This window comes from Columba livia, chromosome 12, assembly GCF_036013475.1.
Source record: "Columba livia isolate bColLiv1 breed racing homer chromosome 12, bColLiv1.pat.W.v2, whole genome shotgun sequence".
NCBI classification, from domain to species: Eukaryota; Metazoa; Chordata; class Aves; order Columbiformes; family Columbidae; genus Columba; species Columba livia.
In genome coordinates, this window is record NC_088613.1 from 19,275,115 (window position 1) to 19,298,673 (window position 23,559).

The 23,559-nt window shown below is 48.9% G+C and overlaps 1 protein-coding gene across 5 annotated transcripts in view; it reads right to left on the bottom strand.

The window, feature by feature from the left end:
* ARHGEF9 (Cdc42 guanine nucleotide exchange factor 9) overlaps positions 1–23,559 on the bottom strand; it is a 214,450-nt gene that overhangs the window by 187,598 nt on the left and 3,293 nt on the right. For all 5 annotated transcript variants that reach the window (XR_010475738.1, XM_065078034.1, XM_065078032.1 and 2 more), the window contains exon 2: positions 761–3,479. Coding sequence is in view for 4 of the 5 variants with exons in the window: in XM_065078034.1 (XP_064934106.1) it covers positions 761–3,421 (2,661 nt within the window). In the remaining variant the exon portion in view is untranslated. The remainder of the gene's footprint in view (positions 1–760; positions 3,480–23,559) is intronic.

The following is a 23,559-nucleotide window of genomic DNA, read 5'->3' on the forward strand; positions in this document are numbered from 1 at the left end:
ATGTAGTCACACTGGGAAGGCATTTTGCTCACATTACACAGCAAGCCCCTTAGCAAGGCTTTCTTCTACAGGCTCAGCATCAGCCTCTTGCCACCACACACCTTCTGACAGGTTTGGAGCAGGGGAAAGCTCATTTAGATCTGCCGGAGAAACCATCTGATGAGCAGCCTTTACAAGATATGGGCTTCCTACTTTTTCTGTTCTTGCACTGTGTGCCAGGGCAGCGACTGGTATTCTATGTGCTGTGTTGTAACCAGCATCACCTAATAAAAATCAACTACCACCACTCCTACTACTTCTTAAAGTTTTCTTAAGAACACAAGGGCCATATTGCAATCGCTGAATGCTGCTTGTCCATGTCACACCGCCAAACTCCACATTCGTTAAAAGTGCTCTTCCTACAAGTTTCTACTTCAAATGAACCAAATGCAGAGAGGACAAATATTAAAGGTAGTGCCTAGAAACACCTAAACTTCTGCTACAGCCCTCTTCTAGAGGCACTGATATAGATAAATGGCCAAAGCGTCGTAGGTGGAGCAGCTCTGGAGGGTTTTCACTAACAGTTCAGGTATAAGCCAGTTAACTGACTCTACTGGGACTGATATAAAAGACGTGTCTACTGCTACAATTCGTACGACGGCTTACTTAACCGAAAAAGCCAATGAGGGATATATAAAACCACTTTTCAATGCAAACCATCTTCATAAGAGGTATAACAGTACGGTCTTATTGAAAACATTATAGTAAAAGGTACTCATACCTTGCCGTTTTTGAGCCGTCCAGAGGAGACAATTCTAGAGACGTGCACTTGGAACGGACGGCACTCGTCACTACAGTTAAACTGCTCCTCTGTGTCCGTTATCTCTACAGAGTTTTGTTCTACAAAAGAAGTGGTTCCACGTTTTTTCATGTGGCCATCAGTCTGCGTCAAAACTTGTCCTTTAGCTGGTGCACATTTTAAAAAAGTCACTACAGAAAAGTCAACATCAGCAACTGGAAAACAGCCCAGGTCTGCAGCATCCAGATTATTCAGAGTAAGATCTTCAGAGCCTGGTAGGTCCCTGTCCATGACTTGTGTCTTCTCCAGGGTATTGTCAGTGTCTTGAATCTCTTTAGTCAGAGTCGTCTGGGGAAGGTGAATCGGAGCCTCAGACACTGCAGAAAAGTCACCATCTGTAGCTGGAGAACAGCCCACGTCCACAATATCCACATTATTCACAGGAAGATCTTGAGAACATGGAACGTCCCTTCCCATGACCTGTGTCTTCTCCAGAGTACTGCTGGAGTCCTGAAACGCTGGCTCACCTCTAGAGAGGTCTTGCAAAGGCAGCTCAGAATGTCTCAAGTCCTGCACATCCAGTTCTGTCTTTGCAAGCTCCTGAGACACTGATGAAGATGGATCCATGGCTTTAGCAATGACCAGAGCACAAGCCATGTCCTCGGTGTCCAGTTTAGTCAAGGTCGTCTGTGGAAGGTGGATCGGAGCCTCAGTCACGGCAGAAAAGTCACCGTCTGCAGCTGGAGAACAGCCCAGGTCTGCAGCACCCACATTATCCACAGGAAGACCTTGAGAATGCGGCAGGTCCCTGCCCATGACCTGTGTCTTCTCCAGAGTACTGCCAGTGTCTTGAATCCCCAGCTCACCTCTCGACAAGTCTCGCAAAGGCAGCTCAGGACTTCTCAAGTCCTGCATATCCAGGTCTGTCTGTGCAAACTCCTGAGCCACGGCTGGAGATGGATCCATGTCTTTAGCAACCACTGGAGCACCAGCCAAATCCTCAGTATCAGGTTCAGTCAGCGATGTCTGGGGAGGGCGGATCAGAGCCTCAGTCACAGCAGAAAAGTCACCATCTGCAGCTAGAGAATGGCCCAGGTCCACAGTATCCGTATTATTCACAGGAAGGCCTTGAGAATGTGGCACATCCTCGCCCATGACCTGTGTCTTCTCTGGAGTACTGCCCGAATTCTCAATATGTTTAGTCAGAGTTGTCTGTGGAAAGTCAATCAGATCCTCAGAGGTGTCTTTAGTATTCAGCTCAGTGAAAGAGTCATCTGCGAGCTCCAGCAGGTGGGAGACTGATGGTTCTGGCCTGAAGGGAGAAAGTGATGTTTCATTAAATCTACCATTCTCACTGCCCAGAGCAGAGGAGCCAACGTCTTGTGACACTTCTGTGGTTTTGCAATGCTGCATGGGCTCCTTCCCCACCAAACTCTCAAAGCTCACATTGTCCCATGTGCCTGAATCTGGGGACTGCAGACATGCTCCCACCGTGCAGAAGGCCTTTGCACTCTCATTCTCGATAACCAAGCCCTCTTTGTGGGGGGGAGCATCCTGCCTCCAGCTTCGGAAACTCCGCTGAGGCCTCTTCTCGTCGGGTGAAAATGCCCTTGAGGAGCCTCGCAGCCTCCGAGCTGCCTCAGCCATGCTGGTGAAGAACCGCACAACACCCCCAAAGTGAGTGGCTTTGGTGGCGCTGTTTGATTTTTTCCGCTGGCTGAGATTCTCCTCACACCTCGTATCCAAGTCAAAATAAGAAGCAGAACGATGGGTTATATTTTGTAAGTTCTGGAAATTGGTTTCAGCCCTTTGATCTGGAAGCTTTGAATTATCTTTGCTAGTTAATGAAATTCCTTTCAGATAGCTCCAGACATCAGAGCTTCTCCCTCTTCTGCTCTCCTGTGGGACAGTACACCTCTTTGGACTGTCCATTTCTGTAACTGCAGAACTCTTAAAGTTTTCAAAGTTCAAAGACTCGCTCTTTCTGGCTGGTATTCTGTAGCAGTTATTATCATTATCTTCACTGTGTAATCTGACACTAATATCCCTGAGACATTTACTTTCATTGGCATCAACTTCAGGAATGCTGATATTCAGCTCTATGTCTTCAAAAGAAGAATCCAAGTCCTCGATGTACCCCGCATACGAGTGGCGCGAGGGCCTACGACTGTCGCACGGTTTCTTAACCCTGTAGACAGCCCTTTGCCCGCTGGCCTGCTGGTCCTCCTCAGGGTCACAAGCAACCTGGACACTGGATGCTCTCAAATCTGCATTCTTAGGCATCCTGGAGGTTCTTCCCTTTTTTGACAGCCTTACCCTGTCCATGAAGGATGTTTTTTTTAATTCTGAGACCTCAGAGGTAACTCCCAGTAGGATCATGGACTGAGGTCTTCCTTTATTCGTAGTGAGTCCTTTCCTTCGTCTAACAAAATTCCAGATCCGGTTGCCCTTGGTCATCTTTTTATACCTGGGTGCTTCTTCCCGTTCATTCGGGATCGCATCGCTGGAGGTGCAGTGGCCAGCACCACAGACCTCCGGTGCATCAGTACTCCCTTCCTCCATGTTTGCTTGGAAAATCCTGTTGGCGTATCCATTTGGAGCTGTCACGGGACCAGTATGCCGGCAGCCCTCTAGGACTTCCATCGCCCTGGCTCACAAGTTGGCATCAGGGGTCACAGATGCATTATTTTCTTCACAATACCTAAGGAAAAAACAACAAAAGAATGCAATTAGGAGCAGAAAGGTTCTTTAGGAGACACATTTGTTAAAGCATCACAGGTCAAATCTAATCCCAGTAGCGGTGGTAGTTTTGCCATCGAGTTCAGTGAGGCTGAAATTTTGTTCCCAAACCACATAAGGTTTAAAGCAATTAAACCTGATTTAAATGACTCATGATTTAGTGACTGCAAATAAACTTCCTGCATTAATAAAGTTATCACAAAGTATACGCGGAATACCATAAATCCCGCCTTCGTTTTGCAAACCGCTAGTACTCTAAATACGGCAGAGTACATGACAGAGAGGAAAAGAGGAAATTACAGCAAAGCGGCCCTGTGCATGTCACTGTCATCTTCACCAGCCTCTTCACCAGTTCAGTCTCTTCAGGCAGCCATTCAAAGAAAAGTCAGGATGAGCCGTTTCCTGGACCCAGTGCAATTCTGAAATACTGCAATATCAGAAAACTCACGGAATATCCAAGCCAGGTTTTTCCTACTATAACTATGGCATCAGGAGGGGAATCCCTCCCTGGAACTGGAATGCTAAATGAAAGCTGTTTGGCCACCACTCAATGCTACACAAAACACACGTGTTCCCCTCAAGTGAGTTCCACCCTAAGTGAACAGGATTAAAACTACAAGTTCCCCATATGCAACAGCAATGAAAACCACTCCAAACCTTTTGTGGGAATACACTTACACTCCTGCTCATATAGATCCTAAAGCTTCCCTTCCACTGGTGCAACTCTGCCCTGTCTCGCTGCTACAGCTCCATAAGGTGGTCCTGGGTTTGCCGTCTGCCTTTGCAACATGCAGAATTGCAAGCCAGGAACTAAAGAGGGTTAAATTTCCTCAATTTACAATCCTACTCTCAGGAGGAAGAAGGAAGCAAGAGCAGGAACAAGAACAGGGACAGACATGGTTTGATAATGGAAAAACTCTCCGTTTTCCAGAGGCGCTCACCCTGCAGCGCTCTGACACAAAGGCATGAAGCTCATTCCCGCTCTCGTCCATTTTGCTCTTACCACTCTATGAACAATCCCCACATTTATTAAACAAAAAATTACACTCACTATTTCTATTAAAAAAAAGGTTATTAGAGCAGTGGCTGTTGCCCTGGACACCTCATGGACAAGGAAAGGCTCACCCTTGCATTCAGTCAAATAAACCTCTTTTTCTACCTTACCACTATGTCTGTCTTCAACAAGCGATAAACCAAGAGGCCTCCATGGATGGCAGAGGCACCAAGGAACAAGAGCACAGCCAAGTGAGGCTGAAAACCTTAACAGAAACAACTGCTATCCTGCTTTTTTACGAACAACTGTCATCTGGCTTTCGCTACAGTCATGATACAGGGGTTGTGCCAAGTATTTTTGGCACCAACGGTACTTAGGGTAGCAAAAATAAATGTTTGCTACTGTGGTGGGTTGACTGTGGCCAGATGTCCAACACCACCATGCTGTCGTTCCCCCTACCCAAACAGGACAGGGGAAAAAGATGAAAAAGTTAATGGGATGATATAAAGATATGGAGATCCCTTACCGATTACTGTCACAGGCAAAACAGACACAATTCGGGGAAAATGAATTTGATTTGTTGCCAATCAAAATTGATTTGGATAATGCGGCTGGTGAGGGGCTGGAGCACAAGTGTGATGGGAGCGGCTGAGGGACCTGGGGGTTCAGCTGGAGAACAGGAGCTGAGGGGAGACCTTCTGATCTCTGAACTGCCTGAAAGGAGCTTGGAGCCAGGGGGGTCGGGCTCTGCTCCCCAGGAACAAGCGCCAGGAGCAGAGGAAACGGCCTCAAGTTGCGCCAGGGGAGGTTGAAGTTGGATGTGGGGAACAATTTCTTCCCCATAGGGCTGCGGGGCATTGGAACAGGCTGCCCAGAGCAGTGCTGGAGTCACCGTCCCTGGAGGGGTTCAAAAGACATCTAGATGAGGCTCTCTGGGACATGGTTTAGTGCCAGTGTTGGGTTACGGTTGGACTCGGTGACCTTAAGGGTCTCTTCCAACCAAAATGGGAAACAAAGATAAAACTAACACACCACCTCGCTCCCACTCACATCCTTTTCCCAGGGCTGATGGCTCTACCTCCCCTGGGGGGCAACAGGAGGATGAGGAATTGTTAGAGGTACGGTCAGGACATACCAGCTCCTCTCTGACGCTCCCTTCTCCTCACGCTTTTCTCCCGCTCCTGCATGGGGCCTCCACAGGCCACGATTCCTGTCAGGGAACATCCCGCTGCTCCAGCACCTCCTCCCCTCCATCTTCACTGGCATCAGGGTTCACAGCTCTGTTTCTCATTGGTTTTTAATCCCCCCTCACTCCTCTCTTGTCCTTTCTTAACCACGTTTCCAGTGACAGGCCCTGCTCTGGGCTGCGGTGCGGCTGCTGCGGAACCAACCCCGCCCGGCACAGGGCAGCCCCGGCCTCTCCTCAACACCTCACCACATACACCCGTACAGCTACACAGCCTAACTGTATAGCAATTACCTTCCATACAAGCTGCCTCATCCTGCTTTGGCCGTCTATTTACACAGCCTTTTATACTGGCCATGATGGAGATTTTCATGAGAACCTCCTTCCCCAGGCAAAGGCTTGTTTTGGGGTCTCGGTGCCGCCTGCCAACACTTGAACCCTGTAGCACGAATTCACACAGGAGATGTGTGGCCCTGAGTCCATACACAGACCACAAAAAGCTTTTGTTCCCAAAAAAACAAGGGTTTAGCAGGACTGTTTCTCCATCTGGTGCTTGAGGAAGAGACCAGCTCCTCATCCCCTGGGCTGTCACTCCGCGTCTGCAAGTTATTCACAGACATGCCTGCTGCAATTTAAAGAGTAACACATTTGAAAGGATTTGAAAGAGTGAAAAAAAAAAAATCATTAAAAAAAGAGCATTTTTTGTAGTTTCAAGTTGTTTAGCCAACTGGCAGCAAAAGACAAACACCAGAAAAGGTCCCTATTATTTTGTTTTCTCTTTCCAGTTTTGTGTTTTATTGTTTTTGGCTGGGTAGATCCTGCATGAGGAAAAGAGGATTCAAAGGGAACAGCCTGGTCTGCAAAGCCTTTGGACGGATGCAAGCAGAGAGGAGAGAAAGGCTGTTTCTCATGTGTCGAGCAAAAGAGAGCCTGTGAAAGCACACAGATCCTGCATAGCCCTCCCTGAAGAAACAGCACGACACAGAAATGTGGCTTTAAAATTAAAAAAAAAAAAAAAAAATTATATATATATAGGTATTTAACTTTTTAAAAACGGCTTTAAACAAGACATAAATTAGAGGCACCACCACGAAGCCAGACCCGAGCACGGATGAGCACCAGCTCTTGGTGGCTCCTCTCCACCTCCCTTCCCGCCACAGCCTCACCTGAACCCTCCTAATCTTGGAAACCACCTTCCTTGAGGGATAAAAGGAATAGCTAGCCACAGGCATGGTACTCCAAAGGCCTTTTGACCAGCTGCTAGCAAATATTCGGTGTGAGAAAAGCATGTTGTTCTTGTCTAATTTGCACCAATTAAGCCTGCAAGGGCTACACACACTGAAATAACCAGATAACCTTGGCAGGAGCCAACTCAGAGAGGCTCAACTCCATTAGTGCCCATGGTCACGGCACTGCCACCTGAGCCAGTGCCAGGACTGGCGTTGCCTCCCCCAGAGCAAAGCTGCACCGAGGCAAATCCTCTTCATTTGAACACATTTCAACAAATTTCAGTCAACTTCGCCCAGTCCTCCCCAATGGGGTGCCAAAAATCTGCTACGCCCCGTCAACCGATGCAGCCGCCAAAAATCAGCGTCCACCGATATGCAAACACACAAAGGCAGCACGCTTGTGCGAAACCTATGCTTCAAATAAGCCAAGCAGAGAAAAGCTGGCCTTGTCAACCAAACCACGCAGGCTCAATGGCACTAAGGTCCATCACGACAAAATAAAATTAGAGTATGGAGAAGAACAGCCACAAGAGTATCTGATGAACCATTACTCATCTTTTTGAGGTGCAGAAGAAGGAGGTTTTGAAGAAATGCTCTGAATGCATTTTTGAGAACACTTATTAGCCAGAAAACTATAACAATTAGTCAACCACCTTTTGATTTCTTCCCCTCCTTGGGCTGCAGGCACAGTTGCAGATGTCAAGTCATAGAAATTACCACCTAGCAACTAAGCTGCAACTACCATCTCTGTGTGTGGGACTTGAACCACAAAAAATGTGAGGTAACGCAATTACCTTCCACCTCTTCCACTACCCTGTGAATCACCTCAAGCCCAAAGCGGGTGGCTCAGCCAGCTGGCTGTGCTTGGGGCATTTGGTCTACAAAACACACAAAATCTCACCTGGAAAGGAAAATGGTTTCATAAAACCACAGCTATCAATCAAACACTGAAAACTGCTCCAGCTTATGGGAGCTACATGGGTCCCTACCCTGTCCTCTGCACAAGACCCTGTTGCTCTTCTCATCATGCAAGCAGTAGTCCTTTGTTCTGAAAAGTCACCTTCCTCTTCCAGGTCACAGAGGTGGACAAATAAATCAGGTTGCCACCAAATCCCACGCAAACAGCACCAGGTGTGTCACACAAACATCTATACCTACAGCCATGATTCCCCACTTTGAATTCTTTCCATTTTTTTTGCATTATCCAAATATTTAGGAAAGAACTAGGTACTTCGTATCTCATTCATGATTGCGTAACATTTCCTTGGCAACAAGGCTTTTCTTGCATGATACAGGTGGGAGTAATAGCAATTTAGCTCCTTTTAAGTGTGATTTAGCAGAGGGATACAAGAAGAGAAATCACACCAGGGGCCCAGGTAACACCCACTGAAGTTAACAGTTCTCACAGACTTAAAGGACATTGAGTGAAGCCAACGCAGTCAGGGCTGTCACAAGTCATTGTTCAGGGACTGATACTTTTTTTGGGAAACCTTGTTCTTCGGTGATGGCCCTTAGCAAATTTTCAGGAATTACCCACAACCATAGCAAAATAAGGGTTCCTACATGCCTACCAAGGGCAATGGGATAGCAAGCCCAGCAAGCAAGGAAGCATCAATTAGGAAAGGTCTGATCCAGGCTGAGCTTTCTCAAGAGACCCCAATGATGGAAAGAAACTGCTGTTTGCAGGGCTGGCAGCACAAAATGCCTGAAATCTGATCAGATCACTGCAGGTTTGGGGCAACTAGCACAAGTCTGGTGGGTTTTTTTAAAAATAATTAGTGCTGTAAAGCTGCCCCCTACCTAGAATAAAAATCATCAAAAATGCTGGACAGTTGAGACCTCTGTCAGAAAAGAGGGCCTGCAATGGGCTTTCAGGCTTGAATATTCTGGAAGGGCTCTTTCAGCCATGAGAACATTAAAACACCTGTTTATTGATTAGCTGCTGTAGATCACAACACTGACATATTTACTCGGGAGCTGCCATAGGCATTTCCTCACATGTTCCAATACTTGATCCCTTTTTTGCTGTACAATAAACTCCAAGGATTGTTAATGACTGTTTTCAACTTTTCCTATTTGCTGTGTTGTCTATCACTTTGCTTTGCTTGGCCTGGGAGCGCTAGGATAAAAGCACGGGCCTTCAACCTCATCTAGTATTTGGGTCCTACCTTGCTGCTGTCCCAGTATTCTGAGAACCATCTCATAGAGAAAATCAGCAATTAGTCCCTTTTCTCCTGAGACATATTTTGTAGTGAGAGGAAAGAATGGTACCTACCCCTTCCTCTCTTCCAGGACAGGTGTTTATAGCCTCTCAGCTCCTTGCATATTCTTGTGCAATCAGACTGTTCATATCGGTACATGTTATGAGCCCAATTTTGAGTATTGTTCATAAGGTTAAACTACTGGGTACACGCTCCACGGCAATCGGTCTCTGGGTGGCAGGGTGTACATCCCAACAGACGCACTCAATGAGACAATATCTGTGGCCCCATCAGCCAACCAAAGGAAAGCCAGGCATCCCCAGGCGCTATGGGATTCTGGAGAACGCAAATTCCAGGCTACAGTCAACTTGTAAATCCCCTCTATCAAGTGACCCGAAAGGAGAACTACTTCGACTGGGGCCTCGAGGAGCTACAAGCCTTTGAAGAGATCAAAGAGGACACTGGTGGTGCAGTAGCCCCAGGGCCAGCCTGAACAGGATTCCATGAGAGAAACGTGCCCTCCACCGCAGAGCAGAAAGCACCTGCAGAGACCCCAGGTTGACCTCCGGGGTTTTGGAGCTGGGGTACAGAGGCTCTGGGGCTCACTACACCCCAACTGCAAAGGAGATACCAACAGTACAAAAGGGGGTTCAAGCCATGTCAGAAATAGTTGATATAAAAGCCCAGCTCCTCTTGGCACAGCAACTACCTGTGCTGTGCTTGATGGTCCAAGGACGGGATCTGCTCCTGCTGCAGAGCAATGACTCAGGACACTCCTCCCAGGCTCTCCATCCCCTCCTCACCCATCAGCAGCACTAAATTTGCTTTGAAATCTGTTGGCTGCCTCCAGCATTGCACGGTTCCACGGATTTGTGCTAAAGGCCTGGGGCCGGTACAGCAAAGGCGCCAGCAGCCTTGCAAGGCAGCAGCCGGAGCTGGAATGCACCGAGGGCCCCCGGGGACACGATCTTCCACTCGGCTCTTCCTCTGTGGGATACAAAACAACAAACAAGAAGGAGCCTTTGGCCATTGTTTTTCGGGGAAGGGGGGTGACGGGGCGAGGGCACGCGGCGCAGCCTGCCAGAAGGCATGGCTGAGCTAAGGAAGTCCTGCCTGGGCTTCGGTGTATCCGCTCCTCTCCAGGAGGGGCAGGGGGAGGCAGGAAGGAGAGAAAATAGAGAACAAATGATCATATAACCCTTGAGAGAAACCTGTCTGCCTTTGGAGAGCGTATTTAGCCCAAGCATGCAGCGCCTCTTGCTATACAAAAGAAAAAGAGGAAAGAAAACCCCGCCAGTTCTTCCGTTACCATGTTCTACCACCAAAAAAATGGGAGGAAACAGATGTTAAACTCTCCAGCATCAGGAAATTATCTCTTTCATGAGGGTACAGTTACTTCAGTGTATTTAGGTCAAATAAATAGGGAGAGAATTGTGACTTCCCCCCCTTTCTGTCTATGCCTCTGCAGACATTTCATCCTCTCCCGGTGCCGCTCCAAAGGACGAACCCCAAAGCCACATTCACGTTTCACAGCGCACTCCCAGAAGATGCAGGCAGATCCCAAGCCTCTACCCTCTAGTAGATTCCCAGCTCACAGCCACCCACACCACAAATTGCTGCAGCCCCCATGAAAATTCAGCATCTCTTCTTTACAGGATGAGGACCGTTTTCTGCTGGGCTTTGGCCACGCACGGCAGTACCGCAGCTTGCACGTTGATTTTTTTTAAATAGAGGTGGAAGGAGCATGGAGACTCGGGTGAAACATCTGCAAAAGGGATCTCCAGGCCATTAGCAAGCGCAGTTACGGTTTTCCGGCGCTGGGCTCCCCGAGGAGTGCTGAGCAACTGCCCATAGGAAGCAACCATAGAATCTAACCAGCATTTTTACGTGCTCTGCAAAATACGTTGCACAGGAAGTTAAACCCCCTCATTAGGAGGCAGACAGGAGAGCGCTTTGAATCCCTTTCCAGTCGGCAGCGGACAGACTTTACTGACACACAGAGTTTTCGGTGGCAGAAAGGAATCTGCAGCAATGGTCTCGCTCCATCACCAAGGACGACCCACCAGACAAGTGAACACCAGGCAAACACGCCGCCTTCCCTAGGGCAGCGTGCATCTGCCCCGCATGGTTTTCACTGGTTTAAGCCAAAGCTTTTACAGCACTGGATCTGCATTTGTGTTTCTGTTAATTCAACACTCACCAGGCAGACGGATGGATGCACAGACAGCTCCATCCCTGTATTCATAAGGACGGAACTCAAAACTTTGAGTAAATCAGTTCACTCATGTATAATTTAAACATTACTTCCTTCCCATTTCGGGGAGCTTTAGAGTTTGTGCAATGGCTAACTAAACACAATGAAATTAGAGCAGGAGACATTTTGCTTGCGGCCAAGGGACGGACAGAGTGGCTCAACTGAATCTCTCAGATAAACTGGACCTGTCCTGGTCCTGCCGGGGAGGGGCCAGCTCACTGCAAACCTGAGTAGCTCCAGGCTTGGTGGGCCTGATGGAAAAGTATGAGGGTGCAGAGAGGTGCCAGGCAGCTCAGCAGGGTACCAGCACCTGGCTCTGCACCATGCTGAGCCCTAAAACCTCCCGCCAAGCCAGCAACAGCTTTATACGTGCAGTGCCTGCACAGAAAAGTGGAGAGAGCCATCATCTAACTCCTCCTGCAAAGCCGGGCAGGAGAAACTACACCAGAAAACACAGAGGTATAAAAGCCCCTGTTAACTGGAATCAAAAGATAAAGATGTAACAGATCAGGCCCTACTGAAGCTGAATTTCAGAGCAAGGCTCTGCACAGAGCCCAGAAGGCTTTGCCATTGTACCTGTTGCTAAACGTTTCTCCAGGCTCACACAGGTGAGCTGTGAATCGCAGATGAGAATACACCCTTTGCCATTTAACCAGCGTTCTTTGTGGCAGCATTATCCCTTGCACACTGCTTCGTATTTTCATAAGCCCTTTTTTGCAATTCTAAATTCTTTTGTTACATAGAAAATAAAACCAAGGTGACTGTCAAACAGATCCAAAAGGATACTTTTGCTATTGACATCCAGGATGCACAGGGACCCCCAAAAATGAGGGAGCTTGAAAACGTACTCATCTTCCAGAACAAGGTTATGTTTTGATGCACGATAGCTGTTTCCCTGGTATTTGGCACCAACCATCACCATTATAATACAGAAATATCTGCCGTTACCTGTAGATAAAGCTGTTCAGTAGACAGTTGAAAGTAGTTAATGATGTATAAGAACATTTAATTACTACCTAGTGGCAGACGTAGGTATTCTAATCCCACAGGGATGAGCTAAAACGCAACAGTCCAGGCAGGTTCAGGGGTCTACACCCATACACACCCCATTAACGTCAGCTGAATAACATCACGCCTCTGGCTGCCATCCTTGGTGAGGATGCTGGGAGCAACGACTGTGATGCTTGTGACACTACTTTGCATTCCCAATTAGTCAATTTAGTAGAGATGCCTCAGGAACTTGACAGCTAGGGCATTTCTCTGCAATGATCCCCTTAAAAATCCTTTCCTTCTCCAAAAATCCTGAAGTAAAAGAGCACGGCTGCCTGCAGTCTGAACATGAGGACAGATCAGTGGCCAGCACTTAATTGTTTATATCTTGAGACAAAGATAGTGCCTAAATAATTGTCTATTGTATCCCAGAGACAGCACAGGAAAGCTCTTCCCCTAGCTGGGAGCCTACAGGTCACACATGCTTCTGCCATAACATTTGCTATAAATAGTCTTCAGTTGAGCAAAGGTTTGCGCTCGTTACAAAGCAGAGCAAGGCAAGCACTGTGCTCCTATCGGTTTCAGCCATTAGCTCTCCCCAGAGAGCGCATATCCTACCCTATTGTTCCTGCTCAAATGTTTGAAAGAATTATTTTTTCCTTGCTTCTTTTGTTTGGGGAGTTTATTTATATTTCCTCTTTGACATGCAATTACTACTAGAAAAAATAAGTGCCATCTTACAAGGCAGCCAATATCGAAATGAAGTGTGGAGGGTCACGTTCGTTGCCGTAGTTGCAGACCTTGCAATCTGTGTTAATGTACGTTCAGCGCATTCAGCTCGGGGTCAGAAACAAAGAGCCGAGTGCCAACCACAGCCCCAAATTCACATGCAAGCACTGGGAGCACATGCGGCAACCGGTTCTGCTCAAACATTTCCAAGAATTATTTTAGCATATTACTCAGCAACTCACTTATATGGCCCCGGCGATGTCAAAAGGCATCTCAAACAAACTTAACTGTCTCCCTCTAAGCCCTATGTCCACCCCTACAGAGATACCAAGTGACCTGTTCTTTTTAGGCATCTATATGGGTGGGATGCCCCCTGCACTTCATTTTCCCCCCATGCCCTTTTTCTTTATAGCAGTTTGGACAGGCACCATCACTTCTTTCAGGTTTCTCCACCAAACAAGCCAAACCAATCACCATGTCAAAGCGAATGATTGCTTTAGGAGTCTTCTGCACCACTTTTGACTAAAACCAACCCAATGTCTGGGTAGTTGGAGGTTTGATGTTCCAAGGAGGCCGATGACACTGGCTGTGCACTCAGCCACTGCTGCATTTGGGGATATCCAACTGCGGGAGACAGGCAGCCTTGCGCAAAATTGCATTTAGATGTGTGAAAAATATCACCTTGTATTTCTAGAGAAGCGGCATGACTGCTCGGTGCCCGACCTGCTCTCTGTCTGGGGCTTTTCACCCCAGAGAGGCACAGAGCTTTGAGGGGTCTGACACCCGCCTGCACCTTACATCTCCACCACAGGGCAGGTGTATTATCAAACCCAGGCATGCCCAGAACCCTAAGAAGTCACAGTCACACACAGACACCCTTCTCTTGCCTTCCCCCCTCAACAGCAACAACCAAAAATAATCCTTATTTGCACCCAGAGCTACTACCACACAGTGGTCCAGAACGGCGCACACAAGGGATGCTTTACAAGAACTACGGGTGGGTGGGTGATGCTTGGATCCCAGTTTTGGTGGCAATGCCGCCACTGCTGTAGCCGTTACCCAGCCAGAGCTGGTCCTCATGTGCTCCTCTCACAACCCAAGACTTCAAAACCTCAGTTTGTCGATGCAGGCCTGCCCTGCTGACCCGATACAGATAGCAAAGCAAACAAGCAGCTTTTAAGCAGGCCCCAGCAGCACATCCCCTGTCTGGCCCGCTGCACAGTCCCACCAGCGTGGCTTTGCCCTGCAAAAAGGGGCTGTCGGCTCGCATTCCTCACGCACCAGGGCCCCGCTCGACTCAGCCACGCTCCGCTGGGCGACGGCAGCAGCAGTCAGCTCTGACCACAGGGAAGGAACATCGCATTCAATTAGCATCATTACTGATGAGCTTTTTCATCTTTCGGCTGTGCCCCCACCACGCACCGCGGCCACCGGGATGGGGCTGTGCACACACAGGTGGCCACACTGTTGTGTCCCATGTGTTGTCCCCAAGGATACACTTATCCCTTTTTTAGGGTTAAAAACTCAGCTAAGCGAGAACAGCCACAGGACCCCTTTATCGCCATTTACGGAACAAAGCCAGAATAATTTCTACAAGGAGCTGGAGACTTTGTTCTAAGTATTAAGCACCTTTTTATTTCACCATTTTCTATATTCTGTTAAGTCTCTCTAATACCTCCTTTACAACAATAAGTGGATTTATTATTATTATTACAGGCAGCAATGGACTAAACAAAAACCATAAGCAGGAAAGGACAGGGCCAGTCACCCTGAAAGTGCCCATCGCACCTCCTCTGCAGGTGCATCTCCCCATCCCCAAGGATGAGCCCAGCGCAGTTACATCTTTAAAAGCACAAGCAGTTTGAGGACACATGCAGGCAACACCTAGTGTCTGCAGGAAATTACATGTCATGGATATACAAACACTATCATGCAAAAAAAGCAAGCCTGGCATCAGACAGCAAATACAGCAGCACACCTAGGAAAAGAAAAGCATACACATTTCACAGAATGTCCTGAGTTGGAAGCGACCCACGAGGATCACCCAGTCCAACTGCTGTCCGTGCATATGACAACCCCAAATTCACACCATAAAACATTTCTGGAGGGATTCGCAGCCCGTTGGAGGCGCAGGAGCAGCCCACAGCGAGTCGAGGTGCGCTAACTAGCTCGTGTTTTCTCCGTGATTCAGTCCAAACCCTGCGGAGCTGGTGCAAGAGCTGCAGAGCCTCCCACGCTGGCACTCGACCTGCCCGCACAGGCAGGGCGGCCTGGCCCCAGCTCACCGGCACCGCCAGCCTTTGCAACATCTGCTGAGTTTTCTGGATGTTGTTCCAGCGTTGTGTCTTTTATTTGGCTGGCACTAGCGCTCAGCGCCGAGGCAAAACCACCTCGGCTTACAGGCCGCATGCTGGATTTTTGCTACATGCAGACGTTTCCTTCCTGTAGTAAAATGAACAGGCTCTCCCATATATAGGTTATATCACTCCCTTGAAGTAAAAATTCTTTAAGGAGCCAATCCTTCCTGTCCATTCAACTTAAGAAGCATTAAAAGAGCACTCTGAATTGTGGTCATACCCAAGGGTTTGGCACACAGGCTGCAAAACGCCTGAGGATGTCAGGATGAAGATGGTAAATATTTTGACAGGTTACTGGTCCCAGTAACAGCACCTTCCCACAAAAGTTATGATTCACCGTTCACATCAGCAGCACGGAAAAAGTGACCCCTTCCTCCTTCAGCAGAGACAAAAGAACTGCTTAAGAAAAAGTGTTCAAGAATATGGAGTTGTCCAGCAGAAAACCCGAGTAAAACTCAATTCCCACAGAAGCCAGAGGGATCGTCCGCTGACTTTAATCACTCCTGGACTTTTTCTTGTGTGTCTTCAAACACGTGCTCCCCCCTTCCCACAGCAGCGTGCAAATGAGCGCAACAGCCCCGCAGATGGCAGGGAAGCCATCGCTGGCACTGGCGGAACAGCCACTATTTCACAACTACTCACAGCAAGAAAATCAAGAAACCCGACACAGCCAACGTGCCAAATATGATCTCCCCAAAAGATGCAGCAATTGGGCAGGCTTGTGAAGAGCTACTCCCAACACATGGGCAGGAAGATGCTTCGGTCCTGACAGCATCGGCTGAGGGTGTGGATGCAGAAATACACGTCAGGCAGCGACTGCTCTGCCCCATGGCCCCGTGTGGGTGATGAAAATACATCCAGGGAAGTCAGGAATGAGGCAGCGAGGGAAGCGCCCATGTATCCAATTAAACCCAATCTTTTTGATCCTCACGTCAAAGGCAGACACCCACGGTCGGTTTGTTTTCAACCCCAGAAGAAGAGTGCACTGAGCCTTCCTCCCCAGTGGCACCTCCTCGTCCCACCTCTGGGAAGGCGGACTCTGACTCCCCCAGCTGCATAGGTGCAGCAGTGAGAAGGCACAAAGGAAAAGATAAATCAATTAAGCATCTAATTTGGGAGCTGGGTTATATGCTGAATATGAATTTTTGACCCATTGCCGCAGCAATGCAGCTCAATTGCCTCCCAGCCAAATCTGGCTGTAATTTACTGGGCTCAAAACATGATCTCCCCATACCCTCACGGCTGGAAATCGCAACTTAAGTTGCACGAGGCTAAACTCCAGCTTGTTACCACCAGCAGAAACAGCAGAAGAGTACTTCACCACACTCTTTGCAGAAGACCTTGTCCTACCCAGCTTGCTACTTCTCTCGAAACCCTCCTGCACGCTCAGGAGATGCCCACAGACACCCCAAGCCCAGCTCCGGCACAGCCACGGCCCAGCTGCACCTTCAGCACAAAAACCACATCTTCCACTTACATGCTCAACCACGCATTTAGCTGCCTAAACTAAACTCGAATTAAGGATCTCAATACTCCTTCTTGTGATGTATTTACCCTCATGCAGCAGAGGGTGTATAAAGAACCAGGGAAATGCAGCACAAAGGGGGTTTTCCAACACCATCGTTCAGGCAGACCTGGTCTCCAAAGACGACTTTATACCTAAATCTGTGGTTCCTTTCTGCTCCCAAGAAAAGTGGCACCCCCTTTCATGAGTGTGTTTGAAGGAATATGGGCAATGCTTTTGCTTTTCTCGACACTGCAGTAGGGTCCATGTCCCCTGGCACTGCACAGATCCACGGAATTGTCCTGTAGCACCCCACCGCAAAGCACTTCACCAAAAACAACTTGTTTTCTCAACTCTGTCTTATTAAACATGTCCCTGCTATGGCTGTAAAGAAAGATGAAACTTTCCAGTAATCAAAACAAGGTGCCTGGAAAGATTATAGAGTAATTATCACTCAAAGTTCAAACCTGAAACCATAGGAGTAGATTCCCTGTACTTATTATAGACAGTTTACATGGCATTGCCTTTTGTGGGTACAAAACCCACTGATTACAATCAGAGGAGCGCTAAGTACAAACATGCCAGCCTGGATCATGCAAGGCTTCCATATAACCCACTGCTTCCTCCTATGCTCTGGACAAGGGCAAATGCTTCAGAGAAAGGAGGCAAAAACTTAATTAATGAGCAATTATGGAATAACCTGTGCCTTGGAGAAAATTGCTTCCAGCTGTGTCAAACACGGGTTGGTTTATGGCTTGAAATGTATTTATTTACTTCCCTTTTATACAAATATTTTTACCTAATGCAACTCATTAGCTTCATAAAAGTTTATTAAAACGCTTGGCTTTAACTTATTATGGCAAGAGATTGTGGGGACTAATTACAGACCAGAGAGGCCAGAAAGGCGATGCCTGCCCTTGGGGGTTATCACAGGCACTGCTGTAGTATCCCAGAGAGAGAAAACATCAACCACTGAAGAGTCAGAAGCAAAGAACTGGCCACTGCTCCAGCAGATCCCTTCTGCAGGATCCCCGTCTGCAAGCGCCAACTTACTTTACGCAGTTCACAGCATTGGACCGGGGCAGAAGGTCCTGCTGAGTCACCTAGAGAATTCAGCTCTCTTCCTACTTGCAAATCAACCTGCAAGCTCAGATGTTTGCTCATTTACATCAGGCTTTTGTGGTTCCTTTCCTCTCGCCTCCTCCCCGACGTGCTGCCGGCAGCGTGAGGTGCTCAGCGGGATCCCAGCATCGCTCACGGCAAAAGGTGCAGCTGGGCCAGCGAGCGACACAGAGCAGGACACCGCTAACATCGTCACACACTGTAATCGCACAACAAAGCTGTTCTGCTGCTGAGCGCTCCTTACACAAGCCCCAAGCGCGGGGCGGTGTGCAGCGCCGTCGTTTTGCTCACATGCACCCAAACCGTGCCCTCCACAGAAGCGCCGACCCGCAGTGCCACAGGACTGCCCTGCCGCCCGCTTTCGGGAGGGCAGCGCCTCACCCTAGCGACTAACCGCATTTGTTCCTGTTTTTCCTTCCTCTCAGCAGCCCGCTCTTAGGAACGGGAGCAGAGCCTATTTGATTCAGCCTAATTGCTTAAGTGCTGGCGAGAGCCCTCCCAGCTCCGGCACTGCGTTTGCAATTGGAAAATCTGAAAGTATTTCTTTATCGTAAGCAACTGCAGCTGATCCTGTACTGCCTGCCACGGGCCGTGGTGGGACCCAGCAAACTTTGTGGCTCTGCTTTAGGTTCATCCACTCAAAAGCAATTAAAAACCAAGAAGAAGCAAGTTTATGATCCCTCTTCATTTCCATTAGAATATTTAAGGTTTGGCCTTAAAAATCTTCCTTTGCAGGAGTGGAAACCCACATACAGCAGCATTTCTGTAGCAAGGGTGTTTCTTTGCTATGAAACTCCGAAAGCTTTCCATGCATATTGCTCCCTCAGCCTGTAGAGCTTTCCAGCTATCGAAACTCTACGTCATTTTCCCATTTCTGCCAGAACTGGGTGAGAAAGGGAAGATACTTTACTTTCTGGGGATTATAAGGTATCGAGAAGTAAAACCTCCCACTGTCCTTGCAGCACAGGGTGCCGCTGGATCCCATTCAGCATCAGGAAACAAAACGATGTGGCCACAGGAAATGTCAGCTGAAGCCACCAGGTCGGAGCTGGGGAAGCAACGAGACTCATGGTGCTCTCCGAGCTCCAAAGCCTCACATTGTCTCAGCTTTCACTTCAATATATCCTAACACAGGACACGACTTCAAGACTAAGGTCTTTGTCATCCTGTAACCATCTCCTTTGTAACTGAAGAGATAATTCATGGGAAATACAGCCTAAAATGAACCCAATCCATTTGGTGGGGAGAGACCCTACACAGATTATACTCAGATGTTCCTTTTATCATTTAACTAAATGTAATTTTTACATTTATCTTAAGGACTGGGGAAAAGTCTCCCTGGGAACTGGAACTTAAAGCTCCTGGCTTGGAGCAGGAGAACCCCCAGGAGAACCCAGCTCTCTGCAAAAGGCTCTTATCGCTCCACTAAGACTGGAGGAGCAATAACAGGAAGAAATTGTTTTGGCAGGACTTACACCATACAAAGTAAACTCACTGGCAGCCGTTGTATAAAACCACACTGGAAAACACACGCAGCCCCCATCCCCGGTGGCTGCGGGAAGCATTGCCCACACCATGGAGCGCAGTGACAATGCTCAGAGGCCACCACCTTGAGCCCTGCTGCTTCTCCTGGCTGTCCCCACTATCTATAAGTGGACACTCCAAGCATGACGGGAGAGGATCACCGAGGGACACAGTGTGCATTGCTCGCCTGCTCTCGCTGCTGCCAGTGTCTTTGTCAGCTCTGGTCCACAGTGTGGAAATCGGAGAGTAGAGCAGACATTTAGGATGCGCTCTGCACCCCGGAACGCTGTCGAACAGCAAGAAGGAAGGGTGGGAAGATGGTAGCGGGCTCTGGGGCTGGTGCCTTTGCTCGCCAGGAAGCTGCTCAGAAACCCAGCGGATGCTCTCTTCTTCCTCGTCCTCGCTCGGGCAGGACCCGGTGCCACCCTCCAGCCAACAGCATCCTCCACACCAGCGCGGGGAAAGGAGCCGTGATGAAGCCCAACACCAACCACTCGGCCGAAGCCGAGAGCGCGGAGCCTCCGCGACCGCACGGGCTAGACGGATGACTTCATACCACTCCAGCTAAACAATTCCAGCGCTGAGGGCAGACGCTCGCATCAGTGGCATTGTTTTTGCACACAATAGGCACTTTTTATACCCGCGAATGAAACGGGGCAGTTTTAAACTGATTAATGGTTCTCTCAAACAAGTCTCTGAGTGTACGGGAGGCCCCTGGCAGACAATGTGAACTCAGTTTCAGTGGTACAGCATCAGCTGCTGCCCTGCACCAGCCCAGCGTGTGACGAGCAGCAAGAGCAAATGAGCTACAACCGCTCCCCGTGTGGCTTGTTAAGATAAGGGACACGGGAATGCTGCTGCCAGGCTCCCTGTCACTCTGCCAGGCACATGCTTTGCTCCGCTCATCACTGCAGTGTCAGAGAAGCCTTTTGGTTCGCTTTCTTGTGCCAGCACACAGCAGCATCAGCCACCCTGTTGCCACAAATGCAGCAGTGCCCCCAAACTGAAGGCAGTGTATACCAAAGTGAAGACACCAGCAGTTTGCTGCAGCAGCAGAGGAGCTGGCGTGAATTTCATGCTGCCTTGTCAGCCAGGGATAACACGACAACACCCTCACCAGCTGGTGCTGCATCCAAGGGGCTCTGCTCCTCCCCTCCTCACCCTCAAGTGCAGCATCCAGACCAAGACAAACCCTCCAGCAGCAAATTCCCACCCAGCATAGGACAGGTTGCTGCGCAGGCTCTTGGGGGCTTTTTTGGGGCAGCAAAAGCTCAGCTCTTGAGATGCAGAGTTTGCAAAACCCCTGGGAACTTGCATGCTTAATTCAGCCCCGGCGTGTGGCAGCGGAGGAATGTCACGCATGTGGCTTCGCTCTTTACACCTGCCTCAGTTTGGTGTTTTCCCCTCTTTTGGGATGGTTGCCAAAAGCAAACGAAAACCTCAGCAAGGGGGAGTCGAACGCTTGGGCAAGGCAACTCAACAGGTGGGCAACCATCCCTGCAGCAAGGGGAGCACAATTCGGCCCGCAAAGCTTTGGCCAAGTTGTAGCCAAAACATTACACACAGCCCTGTGTGAGAGGAGCTGCGGTTCGCACGGGTGAGGAACGGTGTTTTGCAACTTGGATAGCGCAGCCTGGGAAATACGGGCTATCGCTGCCAACCATCTAAGCCACAAAGATTAGTTAAGGGGAAAAAAAAATGAAGTGAAAGCAAACACAGGCAGCGCAGCGTTCGCTCCAGTGCTCAGATAAGAAACTGAGGCACAGACAGGTTAACAGGCATCCTCGGTCACACCACAAGACTGCAGCAGATGAAAACAGAACCTGCCCCGTGCTGTACAAGCCTATTTACGCCTGTGCGATCCAGGCCACATTTTTTGGCATCTCAAAGGCAGGGTTTTGACAGAACTCTATATCCCCCACACCAGCTGATTTTGCATCACTTGCATCTGCCACACATCACCCACAAGCAGGAGCAGGCTAGGCAGCAAGAAGCTGCAAACTCTAACGAGTGACCATGTCCTGACTCCAATTTCACTCCATGTTTCCCTTAACTCTAAGGATTCCTGTGAAAAACCCGAGCAGCAAGCCTGAGCACAAACACAGGGATCTGGGCTAAGTGTGAACCCTGTGCAAAACCAGCTTCGAGCTTTGCTGCTCCGCCGGCAGCCCTGGCTACCCTGCAACATCCTTTTAACACAGCGAGACGTTTTAGGATGTGAGCAAGACCGAATCCTGCTCTTGCCCCAAACAATAGGCTCCGCAATAATGGTGCAACCAGAATTTCCTGTGCGGCAGCACAAGCCAGCTCCCGGGAGAAAATACCATGGGAAAGCAGCACCAGGAGAAAAGCCGCTTTGCAGTGCACCGGGGCAGCTCCTCAAGGCTCTTGGGGACACTGTTTTTCCAACAAGCAAAGCACCGCAAGCAAGTCCAGGCCGGGAAGCAGGCAAAACCGCACCAGCGGCTCGAAACAGAAGCTGTACAGCCTGGGAATGGCTGTGGATAATTAATTATCGCACCGAGCCTTTTGCAACATCTGGATGCAGCTCTCTCTCACGGATATTTCCTACCCTGCACAGCCTTTGTGAAAACATCACGTTGGAGTGGGCTACAGTTTGCAAGGCTTCAGTCTCAGCTCAGCTGGGCTGAACATGAACATCATTGCGGTGCGGGAAGCTCAGAAGCGGGGCTGGTCTGCTGCATCTCTCACAGCAAGGACACTGGTCCACAAATGGCACAGGTCCCAGCAAGAAAAGAGCAACCGCTAGCACTGCATCAGACAGTGAGGCAGCAATTGTATTCACAATGCTCCAGTCCTAACCTGCTGGAGATACTACCAAGAATGAGGGGTCAAAATGGATCACAATCCCAAACACAAAGGACAGCAAATGAAGAACTGTTACAGCAAAGCAGGAACTGGGTATTCCACAGCTCTGCTGGGCTCAAGGATTTGAGGAGAGATGGGGAGAATTATTAGTGAAATGGGAAAGGACTGAACCAGCATGCTCAACACAGATGAAACCAGCACTCTGCTTCAAGCTCAAGAGCTTTTTGCCTTTCTACCTGACAGCACAAGGCAAGAGCCACCGGCCTCAAGCTGCAAACATCATGCACCTGGGCCCTGCTCCCATCTCCTCCCTGCTCCAGGGACCTCCAACCCTTCTCAGCAGCAGGAGATCCAAGGTTCAGGATGCAACACGGGGGGAAGGACCACCCTCACACACCCAACATCTTTCCAACATCTCATCATTGCCATCTCTCTGGCTCTACTTGTGACACTCGTCAACAAACGCTGGTGACATTGGTTTTTCTACAATATTTTTCGAAGAGGTGCAGAAACCATTTCTATTACTTTTTTGGGCCCTAAAGTTGCTTACTTGCCTAAAAGCATCCAGAGTAAAATATGGAAAATACCAACACCTTTTACATCCAGCAGTCCCTGCCCCACCAGCCCAGGAAGACCCTCACTGTGGACATGGAGAAAGCTCCACATCTATTTCAAGAGGAAAAAGGTCAGAAAACAGGTGATGGCACCTAAGCCTGGCTTAGCAGCGATCCCAAACAATTCAAGATGCTTCAGGAGATCTCACAACTGGCCAAATTTGGTCCCTTACTGCTGGATTTAGCACATATCCAGCACAAAATGTTGCAAAGCACATCTGTACAGGTTGTTGAGAGACCCAGTGCTTGGGGCCTTTGCTACAGAGGTATGCTGGTACGCAACAAAAAGAGCAGTTTTCAAGAGAAAAACTCTACACCCAGCATTTGGCTTGCTGAACGGGAGACCAGTAAAGCAGAAGCAAGAGGTTTTCACCCCATTTCTTCCATCAGCTCACCTAAGTTGTCTCTGTCTTGTTGTCTCCAGCTATGAAGAAGGGGCGAGAGGTGTCACACCCCTGAGCACCCCAAAGGGGAGGGCTGCCCCCCGCCAACCTCCTATAAATAGCAGA